General features: G+C 40.1%; 1 protein-coding gene across 1 annotated transcript; it reads left to right on the top strand.

Annotated features, from left to right (window-relative positions):
• Positions 1 to 1293: 1293 nt before the first annotated feature.
• On the top strand, positions 1294 to 13952 carry LOC311212382 (cytochrome P450 2J4-like; the record flags this gene model as incomplete). Its single annotated transcript, XM_084291715.1, has 9 exons — positions 1294 to 1464; positions 2660 to 2822; positions 3305 to 3454; positions 5294 to 5454; positions 6970 to 7146; positions 9627 to 9768; positions 12058 to 12245; positions 12952 to 13093; positions 13774 to 13952. The coding sequence occupies 9 exons, from the start codon at positions 1294 to 1296 to the stop codon at positions 13950 to 13952; spliced, it is 1473 nt and encodes a 490-aa protein (XP_084147841.1).
• Positions 13953 to 25269: the final 11317 nt, after the last annotated feature.

Below are 25269 nucleotides of genomic sequence, written 5' to 3'. Positions count from 1 at the left end.
AAAGAAAGAGCAGCTGAAAGAAACAAGATGAAGCACAAGCCTTCTTGGCAGGTTTTCAGAAGATTAGTGAAAATGTATTTCTTTTATTAATGTTCTGCTTTCAGGGAATGTGCATTTTTCACAGAGAAGCATTTACCCACAGCATTTCAATCAAGATCTGTAAGACAGGACTCTAACCATCACTGCTGTGGTGTCCACAGCCCCTCTCATGTGGTTTTTCATGGTCTGATTGTAGGCATGTAAAACTCCCCTGATAACAGATTTATACTTCCTGCGTGTGCTGAAACCTGGCAAAGAGCTTTGCTTCATTCAGCATTTATTCTCAACTTGCCAAGTGTGGCACATGCATGTTCTGACTGGTTCTCACTCTTAAAGAGAGATCTTCAGTTCTGATTGTAGCTCCAGATTCCTAATAGATTTTACCTCCATTTTTTTTTTCTTTTTGTTTCACAGTAGAGGTACTGTCTATATGTATATGCTTTATTTCTTGAGCAAGCTTTCTGACAATTGCTCAAAATATTCTGTAGAAGTATCCACCCTTATTTCAAGATTGAAAAAGGAAATTCAGAGGCAAGCAAAATCCTTAATGATGTTACCTATTGCAAATAGGTTAGGAAAAAATGTAAGGTTATACATTAAAATAGTTAGGTTTTAAACTAAATTTGAAAGCCTAACAAACTTTGCTTTGCGTATTGACCATTAGATACTAGTATATCTATTTTACAATAAATGTGGGCTTTAAACTTTTATCAGCCTTACCATTACCCTTTATCAGTGGCTCTCCTGGATATAGGTATAAATAGAACAGATACAAAACATTTCAAAAAGTCCAAGATTTAATATCCACTTACATTTGCATGCTCGATTTGTATGTATGGTTATTGCTTTTCTAAAAGCATTCATGAAGAATTCGTAGGAGCACACACATCCACAACTGTTTCAGAAAATTGGATGGAGAATTTGCATGTGGAGATGTGTATCTACATTGCACGGAAAATCTTGGCCATAGTTTAAGATACCATTCCTACAAATCCTGTGATACATATTTGATAATTGTAATCTGAATAATAAGAAGGAGAGGGATATACACCTACTAAGTGTGCTTCAGCTTCAAAATGTAATGGGTGGGACAGAAAAAGAGTGGTTGATAATAAAGAGGGAGGGTTAGAGGGCGTGGAATAAATAGTTATATGAAATTTAGACTCTTACGAAAAAAACTGGTTGAGCAACCAGCCTTAATAGCTTCAATAGACTATTTTCAATAAAGGAAAGCTGGTAAAAGCAGCAGTTAAAATGTTGACAATAAGTCAAATTCTTGTAGCCTTTGTTCTATTTCTTCTAATTATGCAGTTTGTTAAGTTGCAACGAGTACGGAGACAACTTCCTCCTGGACCAATCCCTCTCCCAATTCTTGGGACCTTGATACAGCTGAACTTTCAGTTTAATTGCGATCTCCTCATGAAGGTATTTATTTTTGGATACTCTAATTGTTTAAAAATTTTTGTAATTTTTAATTTCTTAAGTTGTTTGCTATGTGAAAACATCCTCTTTCAAAACAGCACTGTTAACATACTTTAATTGTTTACTGGTCACTGTGATACTGTGCTTGGTTTGTTTGGCAACTGCTGACTTGGTTGACAAAATAAGAAAAAGTTATTGCAGCATAAAGTAGTTTGCCAGGCTAAGAGTATACCAGCACTGGTATTGGAGGTACTGAATAGGTGAAAATCATTATGATGCCTTTTAACCCTGAGTTTGACAAATTCATGTGAAACTTAATACCCTTTAGGGTTTAATATCTTTAGGTATATCAGAAATTAAGGTAGGGAAGAAAATACAGATTTAAGGAATGACTTTCACAGCATAGATTTTTAGCTTTTTGTGCATCGGCAGTCTCTAGCTTAATCAGGAAATAGATACTTAAGATATGCTGTGTGTGTATATGCTTGTTGTACTGATGGATCTAAAAAACAAACAAACAAACCTTCCATGAATTGTTTTTTAAGGAGTACTCCTCATCTCTATTTCATTGTTGGCTCTCTCAGTGCTTTCATAATTCTCAATAGACAAATTCATTTGCTTCTGTCACTGCCATTTGGATGAAGCCTGCCAGTTGTTGTGACCAAGCTGCAGGTTCAGACAGAAAGTAAGAACATTGTGAGACAGAATGATCTTAATCAAGTTCCAGGACCTAGATATGCAAAGTGAGGGCTGGTAGTCTTTACAAGCTAGTTACTCCTCTGATTCTGTCTTCCCTTTTTGTTACTTTACTGGTACAAATGATAGAAACATTCTTGAAATAAATTCTGGAACAGAAGTTATGCATAGAAAATATCCTCTTGGACAGGGTGCTGGAAGCAGAAAATGATGACTGTTGTGACTGAGCCTTGGCTTGTGTGTGGTAATGAAAGCTACCTGAGGTTTGTCAGCATACATTTGTGGCTCTGAAAAGCTGGCATATTTGTCTGTTTCCAAAAATGAATGCTGGAAAAGACATTCATACTTTCTCATAGATAGTTGTAGTCTTATGGGAAAGATGGAGAACATAATTCCAGGCTAGGGCTGGTCCTGTAATTAACATAAAAACAGGTTCATCCTCTGTTTGTTTGTAGTGTGTGGGATTTCACTGGTGCTTTGCTGGCTTCTCTCCCATCTACAGATGGCAAAAATTCATGGCAATGTATTCACCTTATGGTTTGGATGGGCTCCAGTGATCGTACTGAATGGATATCAAGCAGTTAAGGATGGTATGACCACTCACCCTGAAGACGTTTCTGGGAGGCTCGTATCTCCTTTCTTCAGAGCAATGGCCAAAGGAAAAGGTGTGACTTTTTTTTTTTTTTCTTTCCCCCACCATAAATATTGTACAGAAACATTGTCATGACAAATAGCAGCTCTTCTGTAGCTTGTAACCCTTTCCAACAGTACCATAGTGGCAGGGTTTGTCTGTGTCTATTTGATCCTCATCATTCAGAACTGCCCTTGGTCCCTTACAGTCACTCCATAGCTTCACTTTTACTACCTTCAGAGAGCATCTAGAGAAGCAGCTCTTGAACTTTGAAATGTGTTTGTTTTAGATCAAGCTTAATCTTGCAATCAAGCTTAATCTTCTTCTTACTATCCAGTTGAGTTTGTCCATTTTGGCCCTGCCCATATGCTTTCAGCATTTGCCACAGCTGTTCCTTTGTGTTCATAGGCAATACAATAGTTTCATTATATTCTGTTGTGTAGTAAATCTTTTAAAGCAGTATTTGTCTGTAATAAATATTAGCATGATAAAGAGCTCTTCCTTGAATGGATTTAGGGATTATGTTGGCAACTGGTCACACCTGGAAGCAGCAGAGGAGGTTTGCACTGAAGACTCTACGCAACCTGGGTCTGGGGAAAAGAGGTCTGGAACATCGAGTTCAAGAAGAGGCCCGCTACCTGGTAGAATTCTTTGCAAGTATGAAAGGTATCACTGTGACAAATACTGATTCTTTCCTGTCATTTGTCTGATGTCTTTAGTGTATGAACTACTCTGTCCTGCTCTGAAATCAAGGGCAGTTTCTGTTCCATAAGAGTGTGTGTCAGCTCCTAGAGTGTCTATGCGGAATGAACTAAAAATGCAAAAAGCCTAGGCCTGTGTTTTTTTCAAACTCAGTGGGAGGCTGTTGTTGCTCAAACTTATTTATAAAACTACAGAAATAGGGAAGCAAAACTAGTGCTTATTTATCATTTATTTAATAGAATCATAGAATGGTTAAGACGGAAAGGTATTTCTGAAGACTGTTTAGTACAACCGCTTCTCAAAGAGGAGTCAATCACAACAGGTTGTGGAGGGCCAAGTCCAGTTGGGTATTAAGAATCTTCAAGGATGGAGACTTCACAACCTCTCTGGGCAATGGTTTCAGTGATCAATCAGCCTTACCGTAAAAAAAAAATAATCTTATGTTTAAGCAGAATTTCATATATTTCAATTTCTCTCCGTTGCGTCTTGTCCTTTACCTTATACCACCAAGAGAAGTTTGGATCTATGTTCTTGATGTCCATCCATCAGGTATTTATACACATTTAAGATACTTCCCTGAGCATTCTAAATAGACCCATCTCTCTCAGTCTCTCTTCCATCAGAAGCTCCAGTGTTGTGGCCCTTCACTAGGCTTGTTTCTCTATGTTGATGTCTTGTACTGGGGAGCTGAAAACTGGACCCAGCATCCAGATGGGTCTCACCAGTGCTGATCAGAGGGGATGGCTCACCTCCCTGGGCCTGCTGGCAAGGCCTTTCCTAATGCAGCCCGATTTGACGTTGGCCTTCTTTGCCTCAAGGGCATGCTGCTGGCTCTAATGTGGTGCTGGTTCATAAAGATATGGAAATATTATCAATGATGATGAGTTAAGTCTTGTAACACCATTTGCATACATTCTGTAAAGCGTTGAGTACAATCTTGTCTTCATTACATTTTATCCCGATCAACCCAGTTAGGAGTATTTGAGTAAGATTTCCCAATGCTGGTCATTATGCAAAATGCAAAGTAAATCAGGACATGCTGTAGCTAGCATTGTGTCAATTAAAAGAAATTAAATCCAACCAAATCCCTCAGCTTAAGAACTAGGAGAGATGGAGATGTGACCACATGTGCAGGAAAAAAATAATCTTCTGAAGTACAGAACAATAAATTGCTGATCAGAATTGTGCCTTAGGTGTTGGACAGTTGCATCAGTACAGATATAGCTACAGTTGTTTATAGTCATTTATTCTCAAGTCATAAAATTTTCTTAGGATTAGTTTTTCAAGTAATTTCTTTAAAATTAGCTACTATATTATTGACACGGTTGAAAAGAATTTCCGTCATTTTATCTTACTGGAGGTTGTACATCTCTAGCAAGGTCAGACAAAATATAGTAGCCTTGCATGTATTTGTGTTTTTGCTGACTAAGTTTTTCTGTTTTCTCACAGTTCTCTTCTCAGATTCCCTTTGATCTCAAGGTGTTTTCAGTCACTCACATGCTTGAATTTGCAGAGAGCAAATCTGCATAGATCATTTTTCCCACCTCTAATTTTGCTCAGTTGTATTGCAAAATATTTTAGCAGTCTGGCATTTCTTTAGGGTGCAGAACACATTCCTGGGATTATGGGATTGCACCATAGCTGTGAAAAATCAGTAGGATACTGCAGTTTTGTAAGAAGATTGCTGTTTCTCTGTGAAATGCAATGCTTGCTTGAAAGTTCTTTCGGTAACCTCTAATGTTCTCTCATTTCACTAAAGCAGAAAATAAGACATTCAAGTGACATTTATTGTTATGGTTGCAGAAAATCCCCTGGATCCTTCTTTCCCTCTCGTTCATTCCGTCTCAAATGTGATTTGTGCTGTTGTTTTTGGACATCGCTTCTCAAGAGAGGATGAAACCTTCCGAGAGCTGATTAGAGCCACAGAGCGTCTATTCAAATTTGGAGGCAGCTTTATTCATCATGTAAGCAAATAACCTGTTGTCTTTGTCTGAACATGGTAGAAAGCAAGAAATGCAGATTCAAGAGGTGGCTGTTAGACATAACAGTTTTGGAATGGGTGAGTGATGTCCCGTGCAGCTTTACTGGGCACTGCACTGTCCCCAGGTGTGATGGTAATGCACTACAGACCAGCCTTGGTCATTTGTGTTCATTGTCCTATGTCTGAGTACTGTGGTAAAGGTAGTTTACTCCTACATCTTTGCAGCAAGGCTGAAGCTGATGGACTGCTCCTGGGTAATATTTGTTACTCAGTTGCTCAACCCTCATGCAAAACAGAGGCCTGCCTTGGGCATCATGATTCTTAAATACTGAATGTCAGGTCTGAAAGTGTGATTCACAGTACCAAATTTAGACATTGTTTTATATACAGTCAAGAGAGAGAAGGCTGATTCAAATATATGTTTTGCCTGTGACTTCTAGCGTGGTTTAAATCATTCCAGACAGAGGGGGACCCACTCTCTGAATGCAAAGGGTACTCAGCATTAGGCAAAAAGTGGACATTGCTGTGTCCATGTTCCAGCTTCTTAACTGCATTCTCCAGTGTAGCCTCCAGTGAATACCTAATAAAGTGCTTTCTGGGTGAAAAGTGCTAACTAGGAGAGTACAAACAAGATAAGCTCAGCAAAATGAAGACAGAGAAAAAACTTCTGCTGGTAAACAAATTAGGGGATGATATTTTGAGCAGGAAAATAATTACTAAGAGAAAATACACTGAAGATGCAAGAACTATGTATACAAATTACCCAGGCATAAATATATGCTGAAATTCAGAATGATCTTTCTAGCTTTAAGAGTAGCTGGAAAACAGCTATTGTTAGGCCAGATTTTCCCAAACAGTAAGAGAAGGATAAAATTCATCTGGTTGTGTCATCTAACCCCTTCTTTTCTAGAGGAGAGCACTCAAAATGTCATGTAGCTGTTTCTCAGCTTTTCTGGGTTTCAGATGGGTAGTAGATGTTTCAAGTTTTATTGAGGACTCTTTGAGATCTCTTTTGATAGAGACTGCTTTGGGGAAATATTGAATTTGTATAGCCAACCCTTTTGGGGACACCTTTGCATGTCCTGGTGAGATGAGAGGGCAGTTTGCAATGGTTTTGCTTCTTCATTTCCTGGTATTCTCCACTGGAGGGCAGGACCTCACTTTTAAAATGCCTGAATGTAGTTTATTCCAATTTAATACATGAGTTGAATAATTGAATAAATGAATACAGTTCGTTCTAATTATAATCATTCTAATTTGGCTGTTGGCTGAGCTTGAAAGCCTTTGTAACTCTGAATCTTACTATTAACACAGCCAGAAATTATATGGTATGCCGTTTCATAACTTGAAAACATAAGTATACTCTTTCTCAGAATATTTTACTAACGATGCCAAAAACACATGCTAACATGAATATTAACTTCTCTTTTTAGTAGGTCTAAAATGCATTTTCTAGTGACAGAGTCTTTGTGGTACCTCTTGTATATCACTCCTGCAGCTGTATGAAATCTTCCCCTGGCTGATGTGCCGTCTCCCTGGCCCTCATAAGAAGGCATTGTCTTGCTATGATGTCCTGAGCTCTTTTACAAGGAGAGAGATCAGAAACCACAAGGAGAGTGAGATACCAGATGAGCCGCAGGATTTCATTGACTTTTACCTAGCTCACATTGAAAAAGTAAGTGTTTGTTCTGCTTCATTGTACAATTCATAGGGTATAAATTGAGGTAGATCATTAAATCATCCCATCTGAGCCCTTTTCTCACAATCTATTACTTGTCATAGACATCCTATTGTGAATCCAGTAACCTGACATTTGCTAAGTCCTTTCTGATTATTGATAAACTGCATCATCTTACAATTCTTTCACTAAAGGGTGGTTTAACATACCATATTTTTCCTCAGTAGCACAAGTTACAAAATTATTTGTGGCCTACATGAAAGAATGCTGAATTTGGAAGCAGACCACAGGAGAGCTGGGAAGAGTTGGGATGTTCTGGGTAGGATATTTGGCTGGTAAGGGTTTGTCGACAGGTTGCTGCAAGAGGTCAATTGGATTTTGAGATCATTGTGTAGGGATTCTAGGGGTCAGCAGTGTTTCAGATCAGCCTGGAGAAGAGGAGAGTGCCAGGGATCGGTGAAATTTGAAGCATACAAAGGGAACCGGGATAACTTATTGCATTTTGGGTATGTAGGCGTAGTGGAGGGATGTGGGCATCAGTAGGGTTTTGAAAGGTTGTAGAAGGCTTGTATAAGCTGAGTGATATCTCTTTTTATTGACTTTCCCATGATGACTTTTTTCTTTGATTCTCTTGGGAACCAGATCCCCTTCCTAATCCCTGGACTAGCAGCTACCCTTCCCATCTACAACTCCTTCTTGCCTTCACTTTTTCTTTCTCCTTTTGTCCCCTATAGCAGGCCATATTCCTTCTTCTGTTCTGCTTGGTGATAGGAAGAAAAAGGAGAAAGAGGAGTTGGCAAGATGAGATAGGTGTGACTGTGGGGCTGACAAGGCAAGCGTGGCTCAGAGATCCAAATGAGATATCCAGAGTGAGGGTATCTATTCTTGCAGCCCCTGCACATGGGAGTAGTGGCTGCTGCTCCTGGGTGGCAGTGCTTCCCCGCAGGGATGGCTGGTGCCCCTTGCACCATGATCGTGTGCTGGTTGCAGCAATAAAAGCGATGCAGCCATATCAGGCTGTAAACACCCACCCATCCATTACCTCCTCCTGGCACACCAAAAACTGGTCTGCTGCCCTGGGCTGTTGCCTGCCTTGTGTAGTCCCTTGAGATGGCTCTGCTGCTGTGCTCATCACACTGCAGAGAAGTGCACCCAGGGAAGAATCTCTGTTAGCCGGTTCTGTTGGCCAGCTCTTTGGTCTTCTAGCATGTGTCTTATGAATACTTCATGGTGCTTGATTTCGTATTGTAGGGAACAAAAGCAGCTATTGTGTGGAACTCCAAGTATATTGCAACTGTGAAATTGTCACTGTTGTCCAGGCTGGTAATTCCATCAAAGAAACAAATCAGACCCCCTTGCCAAGATTGGTTTTCTGTACAGTGATAAATAGTATTAATTTGTATTTCTGTCTGGTATTTCTTTATTAATTGATTCCTACATCAGCTGATATATATATATATATATATATATATATATATATATATATATATATTTGTCTAGGGTGGATGTCAGCCTAACTGGCTTTTAGTTCCTTGGATCCTCTTGCTTTCATTTTTTTCGATACTGGCACAATTTTAACACATCTGGTCTTCTGAAGCGTTTAACTGCTTCTAAAGTCTTTCAATGCTGTTGCAAGATTTATGAAACCTGAACCTCAGTGGACCAGAAATTGTTTTAGTGAGCTCTTTTGGGACTCTGCTGGGTGAAAATCATCCAGGTTTATTTATTTACAAAAAATAAAAAATAAAGAGCTGTCTGTAGTAGATATGTAGGAGCAATACAAAAAGACTAGATGATAGTAAAACAGAAAAAAATGTCCTTCCCACTTTCTATTTTGCTCCATTGGCAAAAGAAAGGTTCAAGATCCCTGAGCATAACCTCTCTAAATGTAGACAATGAACTCTCAAAAAATATAACAATGTTCTTTCCTGATTTCATCATACATATGCATGTCCTTGCACTTCTAACTGCAAACTGTAAAACCCCAGAGCAGCTGTACACGAGTCATTGCGGCCCTCCAGTGGGGCAGAAGCCTGAAGACCACAGGTTAAGAACCATTACTTTTGTCAGCCTGGAGTTCTTTATCTGGTCGCTGTAAAAAAAAAAAAAAAAAAAAAGCTAAGGGATGGAATATGACTGGAGGCCTGATGACATCCTGGTACACATCTTCAGAGCAACAGCCATTTATGAAACATTCCAAATGCACTACTATTTGCACAAGTAATCCAACAATATTTTTTTTTTTCTGTAGATAAACATAATATAGCTTCATGATCATGGACGGAGTAAACATACCTAGTCCAGTTGTGAAATGTTAGCTTTTTGTATTAACAATCATCTTTGGTGTCTCATGTTCTTTATCTGTCTCTCTGGTTTGTACTAGTGCGGCTTGGAACCAATGATAACATCACATTGAATCCTATTCAGATTTTCCTAACTTTTATGAATAAACCTCTACTTTTTCTTATTGTTTGCAGTCCAAAGATGAACCCAGGTCTACCTACAATGAAGAAAACATGGTTTATTCTATAAATGACCTTTTCTTGGGTGGATCGGAGACAACAAGCACTACTTTGAACTGGGGTCTGATCTATATGGTGGCAAATCCAGACATCCAAGGTAAGAGGAAGTGGATAAGCATAACACAGATGCTTTTGATGCAATAGAACAGCACATTTATAATGTTTTAATGGATCAGAGATTATTCCTAGGCACTGATATATGGTTAGTGGAACACAGACCTTTTTATGCTCGTAGATCTGTGCTGGGCAGCATTGGTAGATCCAGAGTTTCTGTATGTAAACTCTTACAGCAGCTGCAGCCATAAGGCAGTTCCCTGAAAGAGTTAGCATGTTGGGAAGTAGGGATATGTATAGGAGGTTGTGGCTAATTGAGATGTAGGGGTTGAGGTCTTTGGAGGAATGAAGATTGTGGTATGATTGTCCATGCAGTAGGAGGGCTGGAGTTGCTCTTTGGGAAGCCAAAAGGCTTGCACACATTGCTGGATGGAACGGTGGCCTCTGCTGCAGCCACTGGTGAGCTGCTGATGGTATTTCAGGAAACTGAATTGGGTCCTGTCTCATACAGCAGTAAACATGACTGATGGCTGAAAACAACAAACCAGAAACCGATGTGTCTTGGGGAACTTCGGTTCTGCTTTGTGTTGGCCAAGTAGCAAAACTGGGGGCTAAAAACTGGGTAAAGATAATCAGCTAAAGCTAAACTGGCAGCTTTTTACTTTTGCTTATCAGTCAATTTCTGAGCCCAAGATATCAGGGTGTCAATTTAATCAGTGATTTGAGTTTCTTGCAACAGAAATGATTCCAGGTGGGTGGAGAATTTGATGGTTATCTGTTACGTCTATGTACATTTTAGTTCATTTTTAAGTTTGTCTTTTAAGTACCACTCACTTTCATAGAGCACTAAATGAAAACCAAAGAGAGAATCATTTCTTATGCTGGATAACAGAAAACCCATTGTTAGATAGCAGAATATGTACAAATACCCAGAAAAGAACAGGATTTTAAATGGAGAAAAGAGATGAAGATAAGAAAAATTGCTTAACATCTAGCTGTCAGACAAGAAGGTTTACTTAATCTCATGTTATTGCATGTTTATTATCACCTGCTGTAATTAAGGTTATGAAAGTGCTGACTCACCTAAATAATTTCACTTATCTAAATATAATACCCTGCACATCCTTGGGAAAGCAGGGTGTGTGCAGAATGATCCATCCCTGGTTTCTTGAGTCATACATGTCATCTAGACTCTCGTAATGAGCAGACACCAGTACATCTGTCTTCCATTAATTGCTGTCTTCGTTTTGAAGCCCTTCATACTTTTGCCTGCATTGACACCCGGTGACAATGTTATACAGTTCCATGATGTACCATACAGAAAAGTTTGTCCTTTTGCCTAATTATTGGAGTGTTCTCTGAACTACCAGAACAGAGGTGCATGCTTATAGTTTTGCAGTTACTGATCTCTTAAAAGTGTTCTGAATCCTGAAGTAGCCATGTGCTTGGTTTTGTAAGATAGCTGTTTGTAGAAAAAAAATTAACTTTACTTTAAAAATCTTTCTGGTTATGTATTTTAAATTCCACAAGGTGCCTATCTGTTGTCAGGGTCTGCCTAACCTAGTTTTGTGACAGGCTGCTGGCAGTTACTGAGCAGGCTTCATGTGAATGAGCACAAAAGGAGCAATGCAGAATGGTCTACTGTGCATTTTAGTGCTGCTTTAAAGGCCCTGGAAAAAGACTAGATGATTTATAAATCTAAGGCATTTTTTTATTATGTGTGTGCTGCTTCTCTTGAAGTTTACAGAACAAAATTTATACTTCTGTTAATTCTCCCAACGCTTCTGTGCCAGAAGTAATTTAAATTGTATTATTCTTGACAAACTGACATGTGCCAAGAAGCAGATCTCATTTTTTTTAAAGGGATTTGGACATCATTCTAGTTGGCATTGCTTCACTTAACACGTCCTGCATAAGACCCATTTTGTTTTAACAGGAATTAGTTTCTTAAGGCCCAGATTCACCTCACTTGAATTCCAGACAGCTCTGATCTTACTGGCTGTAAGTGCCTGAGGCACCTAGCCAAAGGAAAACACAAAGATAAATCAGTTATCTACTGCATTTAAGCATTAGTGAGGCAATGCTTAGTTTTAAAATTCTGAGCAACAAATGTCTTTCCTTAATATACCATCAAATAACATCAGACCCAGAAGTAGAGCTTCTCATGTTTCAGCTGTTCGAGCACCTCACTAACCTTATTTTCTTTATTTATATTTTTGCATTAATTTTGTTGCTCTCTCAGTAGTTCCAAATAGAAAATGTATTTGAAAATGGTATTAGTGAAAATGCTTCTTACATTTTTCCACCTGAAATGGAGACTATATCTCCACAGAGAAAGTGCAGAAGGAGCTGGATGCTGTTCTGGGTCCTTCCCAGTTAATCTGCTATGAGGATCGGAGAAAGCTGCCCTACACGAATGCTGTGGTTCATGAGATCCAGCGCTTCAGCAACATCATTTCAGTTGGCATGCCCAGAGTCTGTGTGAGGAACACAACATTGCTGGGTTTTCCCCTCAAAAAGGTACAGTTTCTCACAGTTGCTACAGACCTTTCCTGTGTAAGTAGAGCGAGGTACAGATTCACATCTATTTGTACCAAGGCTTTTCCCTCAACAGGAATGGGGTTAGATTCCTCTGGGTGAGAATCTGAATGGGAAGGAGGACAAGAAGCCATTTACCAGGCTGTGATGAGTGATGCTGCTCTTGAGGGAAGGTTATCTGTGTGAAAGATGCCAATGGGTGAAAGAGGGGTCTTTAGCAAATGTTTCTACAAACGGGTGAAGACAAAACCATAGAGGTTTATCCTGAAGGATACTGTGATTGATTTTTTGCTGATAAGGCATTTGACTTACACTGATTTGAAAGATTTGACTGAATTTTTCTCCCAGGAAGCCCATAAAATATCAAGGAAAAAGCATTATGGTTTGCAACTAGCTTTCATCAAAGAGACTGAATCACAGAAATATTACAAATATTAGAAGTGAAAATGGTAAAAAAATTATTCTATTGACATGGCCACTTCCACTCTTAGGTTTGGACTGACATTTTGAATCAAAACTACTTTCCATTCCTCACAGTTCTTCGCTTCCTGCTGGGGAAATGAACTTACCAGCCTACAACACTGAACACTGAAAATAAACAATGACTAATGCTCGTCTCACCTATCAGTTTCTGGCTGCTGGAGGAAGATTGACAGCCAGAAATGAATTAGTGTTTTTCCACTTTCAGGGCAGCATAGTTCTTCCAAATATTGCTTCTTCTTTGTACGACCCCGAGCACTGGGAAACACCTCGACAGTTCAACCCTGGCCATTTCTTGGATAAGGATGGAAACTTTGTGAGCCAAGAAGCCTTTTTACCATTCTCAATAGGTAAATTTACCAACAGCACAAATTTGAATAGTTTGAGTTGAGACTGTATAATTAAGATGTCAATTGAAAACCTTTCGGTCATCTCTTATAAGCGTCTTTGTGAAAACTGTGATAAAATCAAAATGATTATTTTCAGTAACATTTCCCAATCCACCTGTAGACATCTACTAAAAATTCTACTGAGCAAATAATTATATGGAAAATCAGAGACATGCTGAGAAATGCATACATCTAACCTGTTCTATTTTTGGAGGGAAACTCTCTGCTAGTAATTATGGTTATTCATCTGGGGCATACATTTCAACTCCAGGCATATATTTGAAAAGCACTTGTAAGCAGCTGTGCTGCTGCTTTATGCATAAAAAACTGGAGCATATCTCCCAGGAAGAACATTTCTTTATACTTCATTTACATGACTGAATGAATTTCTTTTCAGTTGTCAGTCAGGTAAAGGTAAGGTTTTTGAGGTAATTGAAGCAAAACTCATAGCAGAAGGGGTGCTCAGATATCTACAGCTGTAGATAGGATTCTTTAAAAGGAAATTTTGTGTCATTGATTGCATTAAGTTCTAAAGAAATTCCAGACTCAGCAAAAATATGTTTGCTTTGTGTGAGAATGAATTTGATTGTTTTTGAGTTCAGGGTGATTTACTCACTGTCCTTTCCCTCTTCCTTTTGCAGGGCACCGAGTGTGTTTGGGGGAGCACCTAGCAAGGACTGAGCTCTTCATTTTTTTTGCCAACCTGCTCCGGGCATTCACCTTCCGACTTCCCGAGGGAGTGACAAAGATCAACACAGAGCCTATTTTGGGGGGCACGCTGCAGCCCCACCCATACAAGGTTTGTGCCATTCCACGCTAGGATGCAGCATATCGCAGACAACCTGCTAAGCAATCCTACTTTTGTGAATATGTTCACGTGGATGAACATGTAACTTTTTTTGGCTCCAGAAGTGCTCCCTGTGTCTACATCAGATGATTTTTTTTCAGACCTGTTACGTGCTCTTGAAGATGATCTCTTTTTTAATTGAAATTATTCTTTTGCTCTGGAGCACACCATTGTTCTCAGCCTTGAAGACATCATGAAGTTGCTGTCCATATGGGCAGATTTAGAGACTGTGCACTGCTGAGCAAATGATAAAACTGATTGTAGACTTCAAAAATTAAAATGTTAACACTGAGTTATCCTGTTGTCAAAACCTATGTAGTTTGGAAAACCATATCTGGAAAATGCTGCCTCTTTATATTACTGTCATCACTCATAACATGTTGGTCAACTTTTTGTTGATGGTCGCTAATAAAATATAAGAAGGAAAAAATTAGCAGCCATATTTATTTATGAATTATTTACAGTTCACTGTGAATTTTGAGATTTGAGCCAACATATATATATATATATATATATATATATATATATATATATATATAAATTGTGTCTTTAAATCTGCCAGAGATTATTTGGTGGGAGTACAGCAGAGAAGAGGTACAGGCTGAACTCTGTCACAGAGGCAGATAGTTTTAATGTTTTTAAATGCTGCCATGTTAATTTTTGGAAAGTCCTTTGTAGTAGAGCAATTATTTACTCCTGTTCTGTGGTTGATTCCTGTCAGAATCAGCACTGGGTAGTTGCTAGAGCAAGTGCAGGGAGCTCCTCAAAGGACCTACTTGAATTACAGAGCCTGCTGGAATTAGAGCTGATGGTAAATTGAAAAATATACATGGAAGACACCAGAGATGCTTTGTAATCGCCTCAGAAGTTCAGTGATATGCCTGAAGCTACAAAGGCTTCCTGCATACACAAAATACTAGTCAAATCCAATTAAAGAGCCTATAATAGTAGAAAAGGAGGGGAAAAAAAGGTTCCTGTGGTGAATATAAATTTATTTATGTTGTCTGAAACAGACTTGTAAAATGTAAGTGAACTTGTCCTTCATTAATATTCCTATTTCATTGTGAGAGGATAGGACAGCTATACAGATGATGATCTGTTAAATCAGTCATCACTAGATGTCAGCCACTGTGTCATTGAGATGAGTTTAGGCAGTCTACAATGCATTACAAATTAAGATCTGTCTCATTATTTCTAATTCAATAGCTGATGGAACATGGCATCAAAATAGTAAGGCACTTGATATTTAGCTGTTATTAAATTAAATGGCAGAATAGCATTAGTAAAATATGGAAGATCACATTCTGACATTTTATTTGACTGAAAACTGAGCGCTCTGTTAAAAACTGATGTCAAAGTCTCCGTGGATCTGCGTGTACGTGGATAGATAAGGCAAAGCAGAAAACGCTGTGATTTGGGGGTGTTGGGGCTGTAATTGCTTCTTAAAAATGAAGCAGGAAACAGTGGTAGCATTACAAGCATTAACACCATTGCTATGTGATGCTGTCACTGTTGAAGGCCAGATGCTTCTCCAGATACACTTTCAAAAGGGAAGCTCATAAATAGGCCTGAGGTGGAAAGTTGTCTGGGAAAGCATGCATGAAGCCAAAGCAAGTCGAGCTGCCTGCGCCCCCGGGAATGACACAGCCCAAAACAATGGATGTAACTCCTACTTGTCTGCATGCTCAAGAGGAGATGCTCAGGGCACTTTATATGAAAATTATAGATCATACACGGGTACGTTATTTACACATATTTATCTGAGACAGGCCGTGCTCACTGCAGATTTTTAATTCCTTTGTGCACAGCTGCCTGGATAGAAGATGCCAGCCCATGAGATGTGGCAGCAGGACCAGCAGGAGGCTCACAGAGGGTACATGGGGGTCTAAGCTGGGATCTGCCAGGGCACAGCAGGTGGGGAAGAGGAGGGATGCTTTTCAGAGCCTTGTCTTCTCTGTTCTTGCCTGACCTATTTAAGAAGGGATTCACTGAAACTCATGTTCTGAAATACCCTGAAATACCTCTTTCTGAGCGCAAAGGACATTGAAAGCCCGGCTGGTGTTGTCACAGAAGGCCAACAAAGCTGAGAGCAAAGTGAGTCCAGACACAGAAGATGTGCATAAAGGAAAATGTAGAAAATGCAGAGAGGCAAAGCTGAAGCTGCTGGATTCAGCTTGCTCTTGGAGAGGCTCAGAGCCTTACAGTACTGCAGTGCTTCTCTCTCTGCACTGAATTCTGCAAAGCCAGAGAAGTCATTTGGTGGGGGTGGCCTCACTGCATCTAGGTCAACTTTTTTTTTTTTTTTCCCTGAAATCAGGTGGAAATGAAAGGTTTCTGTGAGAGTTTTAACTTCGTTAAAATATAATTATCTCAAAATTAACATGTAAAATGTTTTCACATTCACAGATCTGTATTCAATAGAGGAGAAAACATTTTCTTAGAGGTAAGAGGTTAGGAAAAGTGGATCACAGAACAGAGACCTTTTTTTAAATACACCTTGTTCACCTTGTTTAGCAGTCTCTTTTTATTTATTTTTTATTTTTTTAACCTGGTAAGAATAAAAAACAGGAATCCTAAGGAAAGGAGAAAGGTAAGAGTAACAAAACCTGTCTAGGAAGAGAGCCTTAGAGTTAGCAAGTTATTGTTTTTTCTGTATCAGCTGGAAGACATTAAGTAAGAAGGAGTTGAGAGGACCGGGTAAATCTTTAGTAGCTCCAATTATTTATCTTCTAGTTGTCTGCTTTCCAAACTTAAAACAGATCAGTGTTTGCTTTCTTCTATATCAGCTACAAAACGTGACAACAAACACCATGAACTCTGGGAAAAGATCACAGAACAGGAGCATGTAAAATGCTTTGGGAGGAGACGGGTCGCTGCAAAACAAATATTCAAGCACTTATATCATATATCCTTCTGGGGAGAAAGCAGAGCGGCTGGCTGTGTAGCTGTGTTAGAAAACGAGGATATACATTCAGTGCCAAGGTGCTTGAGCTGGCTGTGAATGACCTTGCTTGGGGAGCAGAAGCCAGCTCAGCCCTGCAGAGCTCGCCCACTGCCTGCCCTGGTTTGCAGTGGAGCAATTAGTCCAGGCAGGAATTTTCCTTTCTGCAGTGAGCTGCTTCCTGACATTGAAGCTAACTCTTGCAAAGCCAGCTTGATGTTTCCACTCTGTGCTGTGATGTATCTGCAGGAAAAAAGCGTGCCTTTTACACCTTTTTGAAGTATTCCCCTTCATCAATGTGAAGAACATGGCTCCTATGAAAGAATGAGTAGGGCAAGAGCAAAAGGTAGAGTGGGGTGGAGTTATTTACCACAGACTGCCACGTTAGTAAGGGCACAATTCTTGCCCTTGTTTTCCTGAGCCTTAATAAGCATATTCCAGCATCTGCAGGGTGTCAGAAGCACGGACTGAAGTGAATGCTTCTGCACTCTCTCATTTCTTTAAGAGTTCACCAGTCAATATCAGAATAAAATGAAAATTTCAACTTCTGGGTGTGTTCCCTGGTAGATTTGCTCCATGCCTCTTTAAAGTTTGCATGCAAAGTAAATACAAGTTATAAAGAATAATAATTCTGTATTTCAGTAGTAAAATGAGGACCACGGAAAGTGCTGGTTTCTTAAAACTGCGGTACATCAAGAAGGCTCTCTGGCAGATGGACAATTTAATGCCCTTCTTGGCTTTGGTGAAAATGGTAATGGTGATCCAGAGGAAAATACATTTAACACCCATGACATTCATGGGAGATTTGTGTCTAGATTAGGTAAAAGAGGTTAGAAAATAACTGGATAAATGGGATGTTTTCAAATTGGCTAGGCTGATTTGTCCCAGGGCACTTAGGGACCGGTATTAACCTCAGAGCAATTAGCAATTATCTATGAGAACCTGTGGAGGATGGGAAAAGGTCAAATGTTTATTTATGTTCAAGAGGTAGGAGAAGTTGCCGAGTTATAAATCAGTCAGCCTGATTGCACTTCTGAGAACATCCTGGCAAAAATAATCGAGTTGTAGGCACTGGGAGGCAAACAGAAATAGTCTGTAGTCACCAAATAATGTCAAACTTAGTTTTCTTTTTAGGAGAGATGCCATTAATGTAATTTACTGCTCTTCATTGTGGCTTTGGCACAATCTCAGAAAGAAACTAGGGAAACATGGGGTATAGGAAGCTTTGCAGAACTTAGTGGAAAACTATGGGAATGTTTATGGATGGTACCCTGTCAAACTGGAAAGAGGCACTGAAAGGGATTCTGTTCTACATTTAGCTCTATTCAGTGTTTAATCAAGGACCTTGCTAGTCAGCCTAAACACCGAGCCTGGTTAGGCCTAATTTCTTGAAGTTATCGGATCCCAAACTGCTGGCTGGAGCACGGTGAGAAATGTTTTCCCAAACTTGTCATGGCTCACAGAAATTTTAAGGCCTTAACTTTAAAACACCATTTTATTTGGCCTTTTATTTTTATGATTATGAATGTATGAAGGCTGTGATAACACTGATATTTCTCCTTATTGGTTCAAACGTCAGATATTTGGAAAGGTGAGATGACCCTGTTCCAGAACCACTTGTCCTTCCCTCCTTCCTTTCTACCAGTAGGGCCAGATTTCCCCAGGGAGTTTCTCTGGCAACTTTTATTGAGCATTATGGTTCTCACAGAGCAGCAAATCACAGCAGAAAAAGGCATTTTAAATTTGCAGTGACTCAAAATGCCTCTGTAAGCCAGAGTATTCCAATTCAAGTTTGATGTCCAGATCTAAAATATTTTCTTTCAGTTTTCTTGAATAAAAGATTTAGTGGGGAAAATAGAACATGTTCATTAAAAAAAAGTGTTCTGAGGTGTTATTTGTAACTGTATTTTTCCATTCAGAATTTTTCTATTCAGATCACCAACCTAAAAGCTCCTGATGAACTTTTTTTTTCCCTTATTGAAAAGCTTATGAACTTGTAACAATATCTGTGAACAAATCTCAGCCAATGTTATTTTTAGCCAATACCCCAGGAGCTATTTATTTGCTATCCTGCAGACTGAGATCCTAATATTAAAGAAATAACAATAATACAATTGTAGCTCTTTCCCTCAATAGTTTCTGAGATGCAGCAGGTGAGGCAGGGGATGAGATAATAATACAAGTATGTTCTGGGGTCAGCTGGTGATGTGATGATATTCTACAAGGAATGCACTTTAAGGAGCACTGCAGAGAAAATGACTTTATGAATGATGTTATTCCAGAACTATAAGAGAAGGTCATACAATTAAAAGTGGAGAATATCTTCTATATCCTGCAAACATTTTGAACTACAATTTTTGACTATTTTGTATTCTATGAGTTTTTGATAGTATTTCAAGGAGTTATTTAAAATGTTTATTCCAATGATGCAATCACGTATGTATAGCCCCTGCCTTGTAAATTCATCTTGGATTGCCACCTGCAAGCTATGGATGACTGTAGATTGCCATATAATGAAGGTGGCTTCCCTTAACCTGCTTTTGAGCAGTTTTCAGCAGGAACAAGCATCACAGTCACCACCCTCCATAATTACTGAGGGCATCAGTGGCTTTGGCACTCACGGACAGAAAACAACATCCTGTAGAAATGCAGACCGCTTTTAAATGACGTTACAAGTTTTAAGACTGAGTTATGGGACCTGCAGACAAGAGATGCACAGGATTTCAGGCTCACCACTGTCAGAAATCACTGTGGCCTGAGTCATGGCAGAAAAGGACACATCTTTGCAGGAGTTTAAATCACTGCTTAAATCTAGATGTCTAGTGCATTGCTTAGTCTGGTGATGTAGTTAATGGAAGCTGTCTCTGTTCAGCCTTGAACCTGCTCAGGAAGAACACTAGCAGCAGCTAGAGAGAGTGGGGGTTAGTTTGGTACAGATCAAGCATGTGAAAAAAAATATCCAGTTTTAATATTTCAGCAGTGCAACATCCGAGGAGCCAGGCAGAGGGCAGCAAAGGTCTCTGACAGGACTGTGCCTGCAGTGCTATAACCAGCTCAACAGGAGCAAGTTTTAAAGCAACCAGTTTCACCAGGGCACGCTGCGGCTCATTGCAGCTTCATTTGCCATCATTTTGGTACCGGCTGAGGCTGGGATGCTGCTCGCCAACACCCAGGTTCAAATGCTACAATACCGTGTCTGCTACAGGTTTGTTGGAGACTTTGGCAAAACACCCTGTGAATTTTCTTGCTTACTAGGTACATGGGGATTATTCACTGTGACCATGTTCCTCTGATCCAGATAAGAGGTCCATGTTCTCTCCGTGTCTATAGTCTCCTCCACATAGGGGAATGCAGAGCACTGGGGAAGCTCCCAGATAAATTATGGTATGTCGCATATTAACTTCAATGTTCTCTAGGTGTGATAATGGCATTAGACTGAGCCCAGGTGGTGGAACGAGAAGTAATTACACAATTTGAAATGTGGGAATTGCAACGATGAGGCTTAGAAGCAGCACATGGTTCCATTTACCCAGCCTCTCTCCTTTCCTTGCTGTTAAGTACTGCCAAGAGAAAAAACTCTGCTATATTCAAAACAAATAAACTAGAAAACACTGAATAGAATAATTTTAGCTATTGTTCATCAATTTGAGCTCATTGATGATTTTTATCCAGTTTATCAGCTGTGTTTCTGAAGGAGGGGAATCAGGACTGAAAATTACTTTCCTCTGATCTTTCAGGTGTGTTTGACTGGAAGATTAAGACACAGCTGGCCAAAATGATTCTCCTTGAACAGTGCTGTCATTTGATCAAGGAAAACCTGTGAATCCCAACAGAAAATGTCTCCACAGCTCAACCCAAGCATAACGAACCACGATAGAGGACTTATCTCTCCACCTGCCTTCCCTTTCTGAAAGGTGGGTTATGCTGTAAGCGTAGATGTTGAAAAGATGATTGCCACGTTATTGACAAGTGGCAAGGAGTGTCAGGATGTAGCAACCTGCATTGCTGCCCATTGACAGCTGTCTGTCTGATGGCACGCTGATGAATGCCTGCTTTGTTATGTGTGCACAGGGGAATTTTCAGACTTTAGGAAATTCTGTGTCCATCATGGTCTTAAGTTACTCTCCGTGGAGACCTGGATTATGAGGCATACTAAAATTTCATTGCTGTATGGTCACATGTTGTGTTATTCACAGGATATCCATGGGACAGGATGGACACGGCTAATGGCACAGGTTACCCTCAATTTTTCAACGCCCTTATCATCCAGTGGGTGTAATCAGCCTACTTATTGCATCCTCAAAATTTGTACTAAAGCAAATATTGCATGCATCCATAAGATTTCCCGTGGCATCCTCATTGTATTGTCTGAATGCTGTGTAAAAGATAAGAAGTAAATATTCACAGCTTCAGGTTCCATCACCCTGACTTTGCTGATGGGGAAACAGGCCTTGTAGCCCCAGTGCCACCACTGTCCAGTAATGGACTCATTGGATCTGTTTAGGGACTGAGTCTTTTAACAGCTTTAGCATATATCAGCATTTGTGTATGAAGATACTAAAATAATATAAAATTAAATATTTGTATTCACATCACTGCTGCAGTTACTACAAGTTGTGAGTAAATTGTCCTTCTCCAGCCCTGAGCTTTGTTGTCTGAAGACAGACATCCATTAAGTGAACATATAATTAGCAATTGGCCACATCTGAAGGGGGGACTGCAACTTGCCAAGAATTACACAGGCATTCAGGCTGAGAAGCCAGCTCTCAAAAGTGGTTTTCTGTGGGCTTAGCCAAATTTTCTTGCGCTTCCTGGGCTCTTCACGACAGCACTGGAATTCTGCATCAGAGGGATGGAGGCCTGAGACAATAGACAAAGCTTTCTGTGATCTGAATTTGTTCATAGAGCAGGGGCTGCCAAGGCACTGACGCAGTGTTGGGGGTAGCACATGTCACATAATCAAAGGCTTTACGCACACTGGGGTCTGAACTGAGCTCTGACAGGGGAAAAACAACCTTTGTTCTTGGGTACTGCTGTCCACCCTTCACTGAATGGGAAAAAAAAAAAAAGGATCAATGTGGGATAGTTCAGTTAGCTTGAAACTAAATGTACAAGGATGCTATCTGCCTATGTGTGCAGTCTGCTTTAGTACAGTTATGCTGGGACCTACAGTGAGGGGGACATAGAGCTTTGTTACAGTGCTCAGCTGGCAAGTGTTAATTCTTACTGTTTCAGCCTTGTGATCTACCCTTTCTATGTTCTTGCTCAACCCTAGGTTGAAGTACAGAGTTTCTGAAAGCCTGAGATTAATATATATATTTATATTTATATATAAAACAGGGTAAAAAAAACATTTTGGTTCTTTTAAAACTCTTCAGACCAGCGTTTTAAACAGTTAGAAGTTAATTTGGTTTATAAAAGTAGTTTCATTATTGTTTCCAACTGTAGATGAGATTTTCCTCCTATTTTTTTTTTTTCCATTGTTACCACATTGTTTAGAAGATTTTGGCTTAAAACAGGTGAGATGACACATTTGAGATGTAATGTCTGCTGGGAGAAGTTTGCTTGTGACAGAACTAATGACGTTCTCTTCAGCTTGGAACATGTTATTGAAATGAGTGAGGAAAAGACGAGTGGTAAAAGGCAGGTATGTGCAGTGCACAAATTTAACGGGGCTAGATCTCCACAGGAAAGACCAGTGGAAAAAAATAATTTTGGCCTTCATGATGTTGCAGGCAATTTTTTTTTTCACACAAAGTGGAGAAAACCAGCTATGAAATGCTGACAAAACACCATTCTCTGGACCAGTTCATGTCTGTGAAATGTATGGTTTCTGCAGCCATAATATGCAAATATACACGTACAAACTGTTTTTCCTCCTGGCTTCTGAAGGAACAAAGCAATCAGTGTGATCTCCTGAAGGTGGACAGGAAATACCAAGTGTAACAGCAGAAGAAATTATCCTACTGTTTTTATAAATATTTAAGAGGAGAGATAAGGATGTACATACTTGTAACAATGCCTGTGAGGCTCATCGGTCAGTCAGGAAACCCAGTCCCTCTTACTTATTCATGGATTCCTTTTCTAACCTGTGTTTTCTGGGCGCTGATCCAGCTGAACCTGGCCGTAAATCTGTGAAATGGCTTTGCTTTGGAGAGGTCTCAGCGACTGACAGAGGGGAGGCACCTGGCTATCAGCCCCTGAGTGAGCCGTGCCTATTTCTGGGAAGCCACAGCAAATGGTGAGATCACCTTGCTGTGGAAACTGCCTGGAAATACTGCGAAGTCTTCTTATGTGGTGGTTCCTGCTTCCAGCACTGCTGCGTGAGTGTTAGGTCTGTTAGGGCAGCTGAGAGCTTTGTGCATGTGGCTCTTCTGGCAGGAAAGAGGGGTGTGAAAAGCAAGAAAAATGGAAGCAAGGACAAATTCCTGAGGCAAAAAGGCAAGATCTGTGGGAAAGTGTTTGAAGACCTGGGAAACACTTGGTAGGTTCAAAGGTGATGTGCTGAGGAGGGGCAGCTGATCTTTTTGGTGCGTGTCCTGAGAATCTCTGCAAGCTGAGTAGATTTTCCAGTTGGTGAAATAGTTCATGAAACATCGTGAAGAAAATCTTTCATGAAGCAGATAAGCCTGGAAGAAGTTGTTTTTTTTTTCTGCTCCTATTTTTCTCAATTTGTACAGCAGTTCTTCAGCCTTTGAGGGCGCTTCTTTTCTCCTCCTCTGTCTCCAGGTCCAGACCTCAGCCTTGTGCTGTCCTGGGCATGTTGGATGTCCCCACTCTGCCGTCCCATTTAACCATTGGCAATATGTAGAAGTGATGGGCTGCCTCTGTTTCTTGTGGTAGAAGATGTCCTTGCTAGTGTATGCATATATATGTATGTATATATCAGAAGTGATACCTTTCACACCTCTCTTAGCAGTACTAGTGCAGCTTAATATCTATAGGAGAAGCAACGACTTTGATCTCAAGCAGAGTTCCTCAGTCCTTCCACTCAACACCCGTGAAGCATGTTTTTGGGAAAAAGGTTCATCCTGGACATTGCTGCTGGAATACACAAGCAATAACATGATAATTGGGGCAATAAATAAAAAATAGGTCAAATATGTATATTTGGTTTGCTGGAGTGGGGGGGATTTGTCCATGTACTGCAGTTGCTTCATGTGCAATCGATTGAGAAACTTATGTCTAAAGGACTGCATTTTCTCTGCCAGTATCGATAGCTAATCTCTTGCATATTAATTTACTATATAGCATCAGTGGCTGCCACCCAACTTCACCTCTGATCCGTAAGTAATTGGCAAATGCTGAAAGCTGCTGAGTGTGCTTACCATCTTTCTTGAAAGTCACACTAGTGGAGTTGCTATAGGTGCTGGAAATTATTTCCTGAAGGCAGGCAGCCGAATGGCAAAACCACAAGTCTGAGGGCTTTCTTTCACGGGAGGTTTGGATAAATGCAGTCATTGATGAGATGTGTCCCTGCCTCCCCCAGGGGACTGGCAGACAAGCAACAAAGAACCAGCACGGAGGCAGATGCTGAGAGAGCGAGCAGATTAACAGGGCTTGTTGGGGCACAGTTCAGGCTGTAAGATCAATTGTGAAGGGAATTTCTTGCCACACACGGTGTGCAACCCTCAACCTCCCTCTTCTCTTCATATTAGCACCTCACAGTGCTAGTCCCCATCATCCAGCTGTCCTTGGAAGCAAGCAAGAAAACTTCCCAAATGGGGAAGAAAGGCACGAGTCAGCCTTCTGCCCACCGCACTTTGCACATGGCTTATTGCCACGTTGCTACTTTAGCAAAGCAGATTTCTTCTGTTAGCAGCTTAATGCACTTAGTGCTATACCTCAAAAGGTCACTGGCTCTGTCACCGTGCTGGAGATTTAGGGGTGTGTATGTGATGGAGGGTTATCGAGCTTCTGTGCTACCAGTTGATTTTTTTCCCCTTAAGATAGACAAATTTAATACAGAAATTTCACCTAAATCTTTCTCCAAAGTATTTGGGAGAGGCTTATTTATATTCCTGAGTCAGGCTGCGAAACCTGGAATTTCATGGAAAATAGCTCTGCTTGAGACGAAGTTTGCAAGGGGAGAAACAGGAATGACAGTGTAATTGAAGACTGGGAACTGTCACAATTCCAGGTTTGGTCAGAGGATGTTTTACCTTCTCACAATTACCAGCCAACCTGTGACCCTCTGTAATGCCCACATGGCCACTTCCATCTCAGTCTCCTGTGGTTTGTACCTCCTGTTCTTTTATTTCTGCTTGCCACACACTGATTAAGGACTTTGGGGAGTTGTAAACACCTGACTACAAAGGATTTACAACGAAAAGCGTAAGGTGGAGATAG

The sequence above is a fragment of the Netta rufina genome (genome assembly GCF_964035555.1).
Source record: "Netta rufina genome assembly, chromosome: 9".
In the NCBI taxonomy this organism is placed as follows: Eukaryota; Metazoa; Chordata; class Aves; order Anseriformes; family Anatidae; genus Netta; species Netta rufina.
Note: the sequence above shows the minus strand (reverse complement) of the source record. Positions and strands in the feature narration are given on the sequence as shown.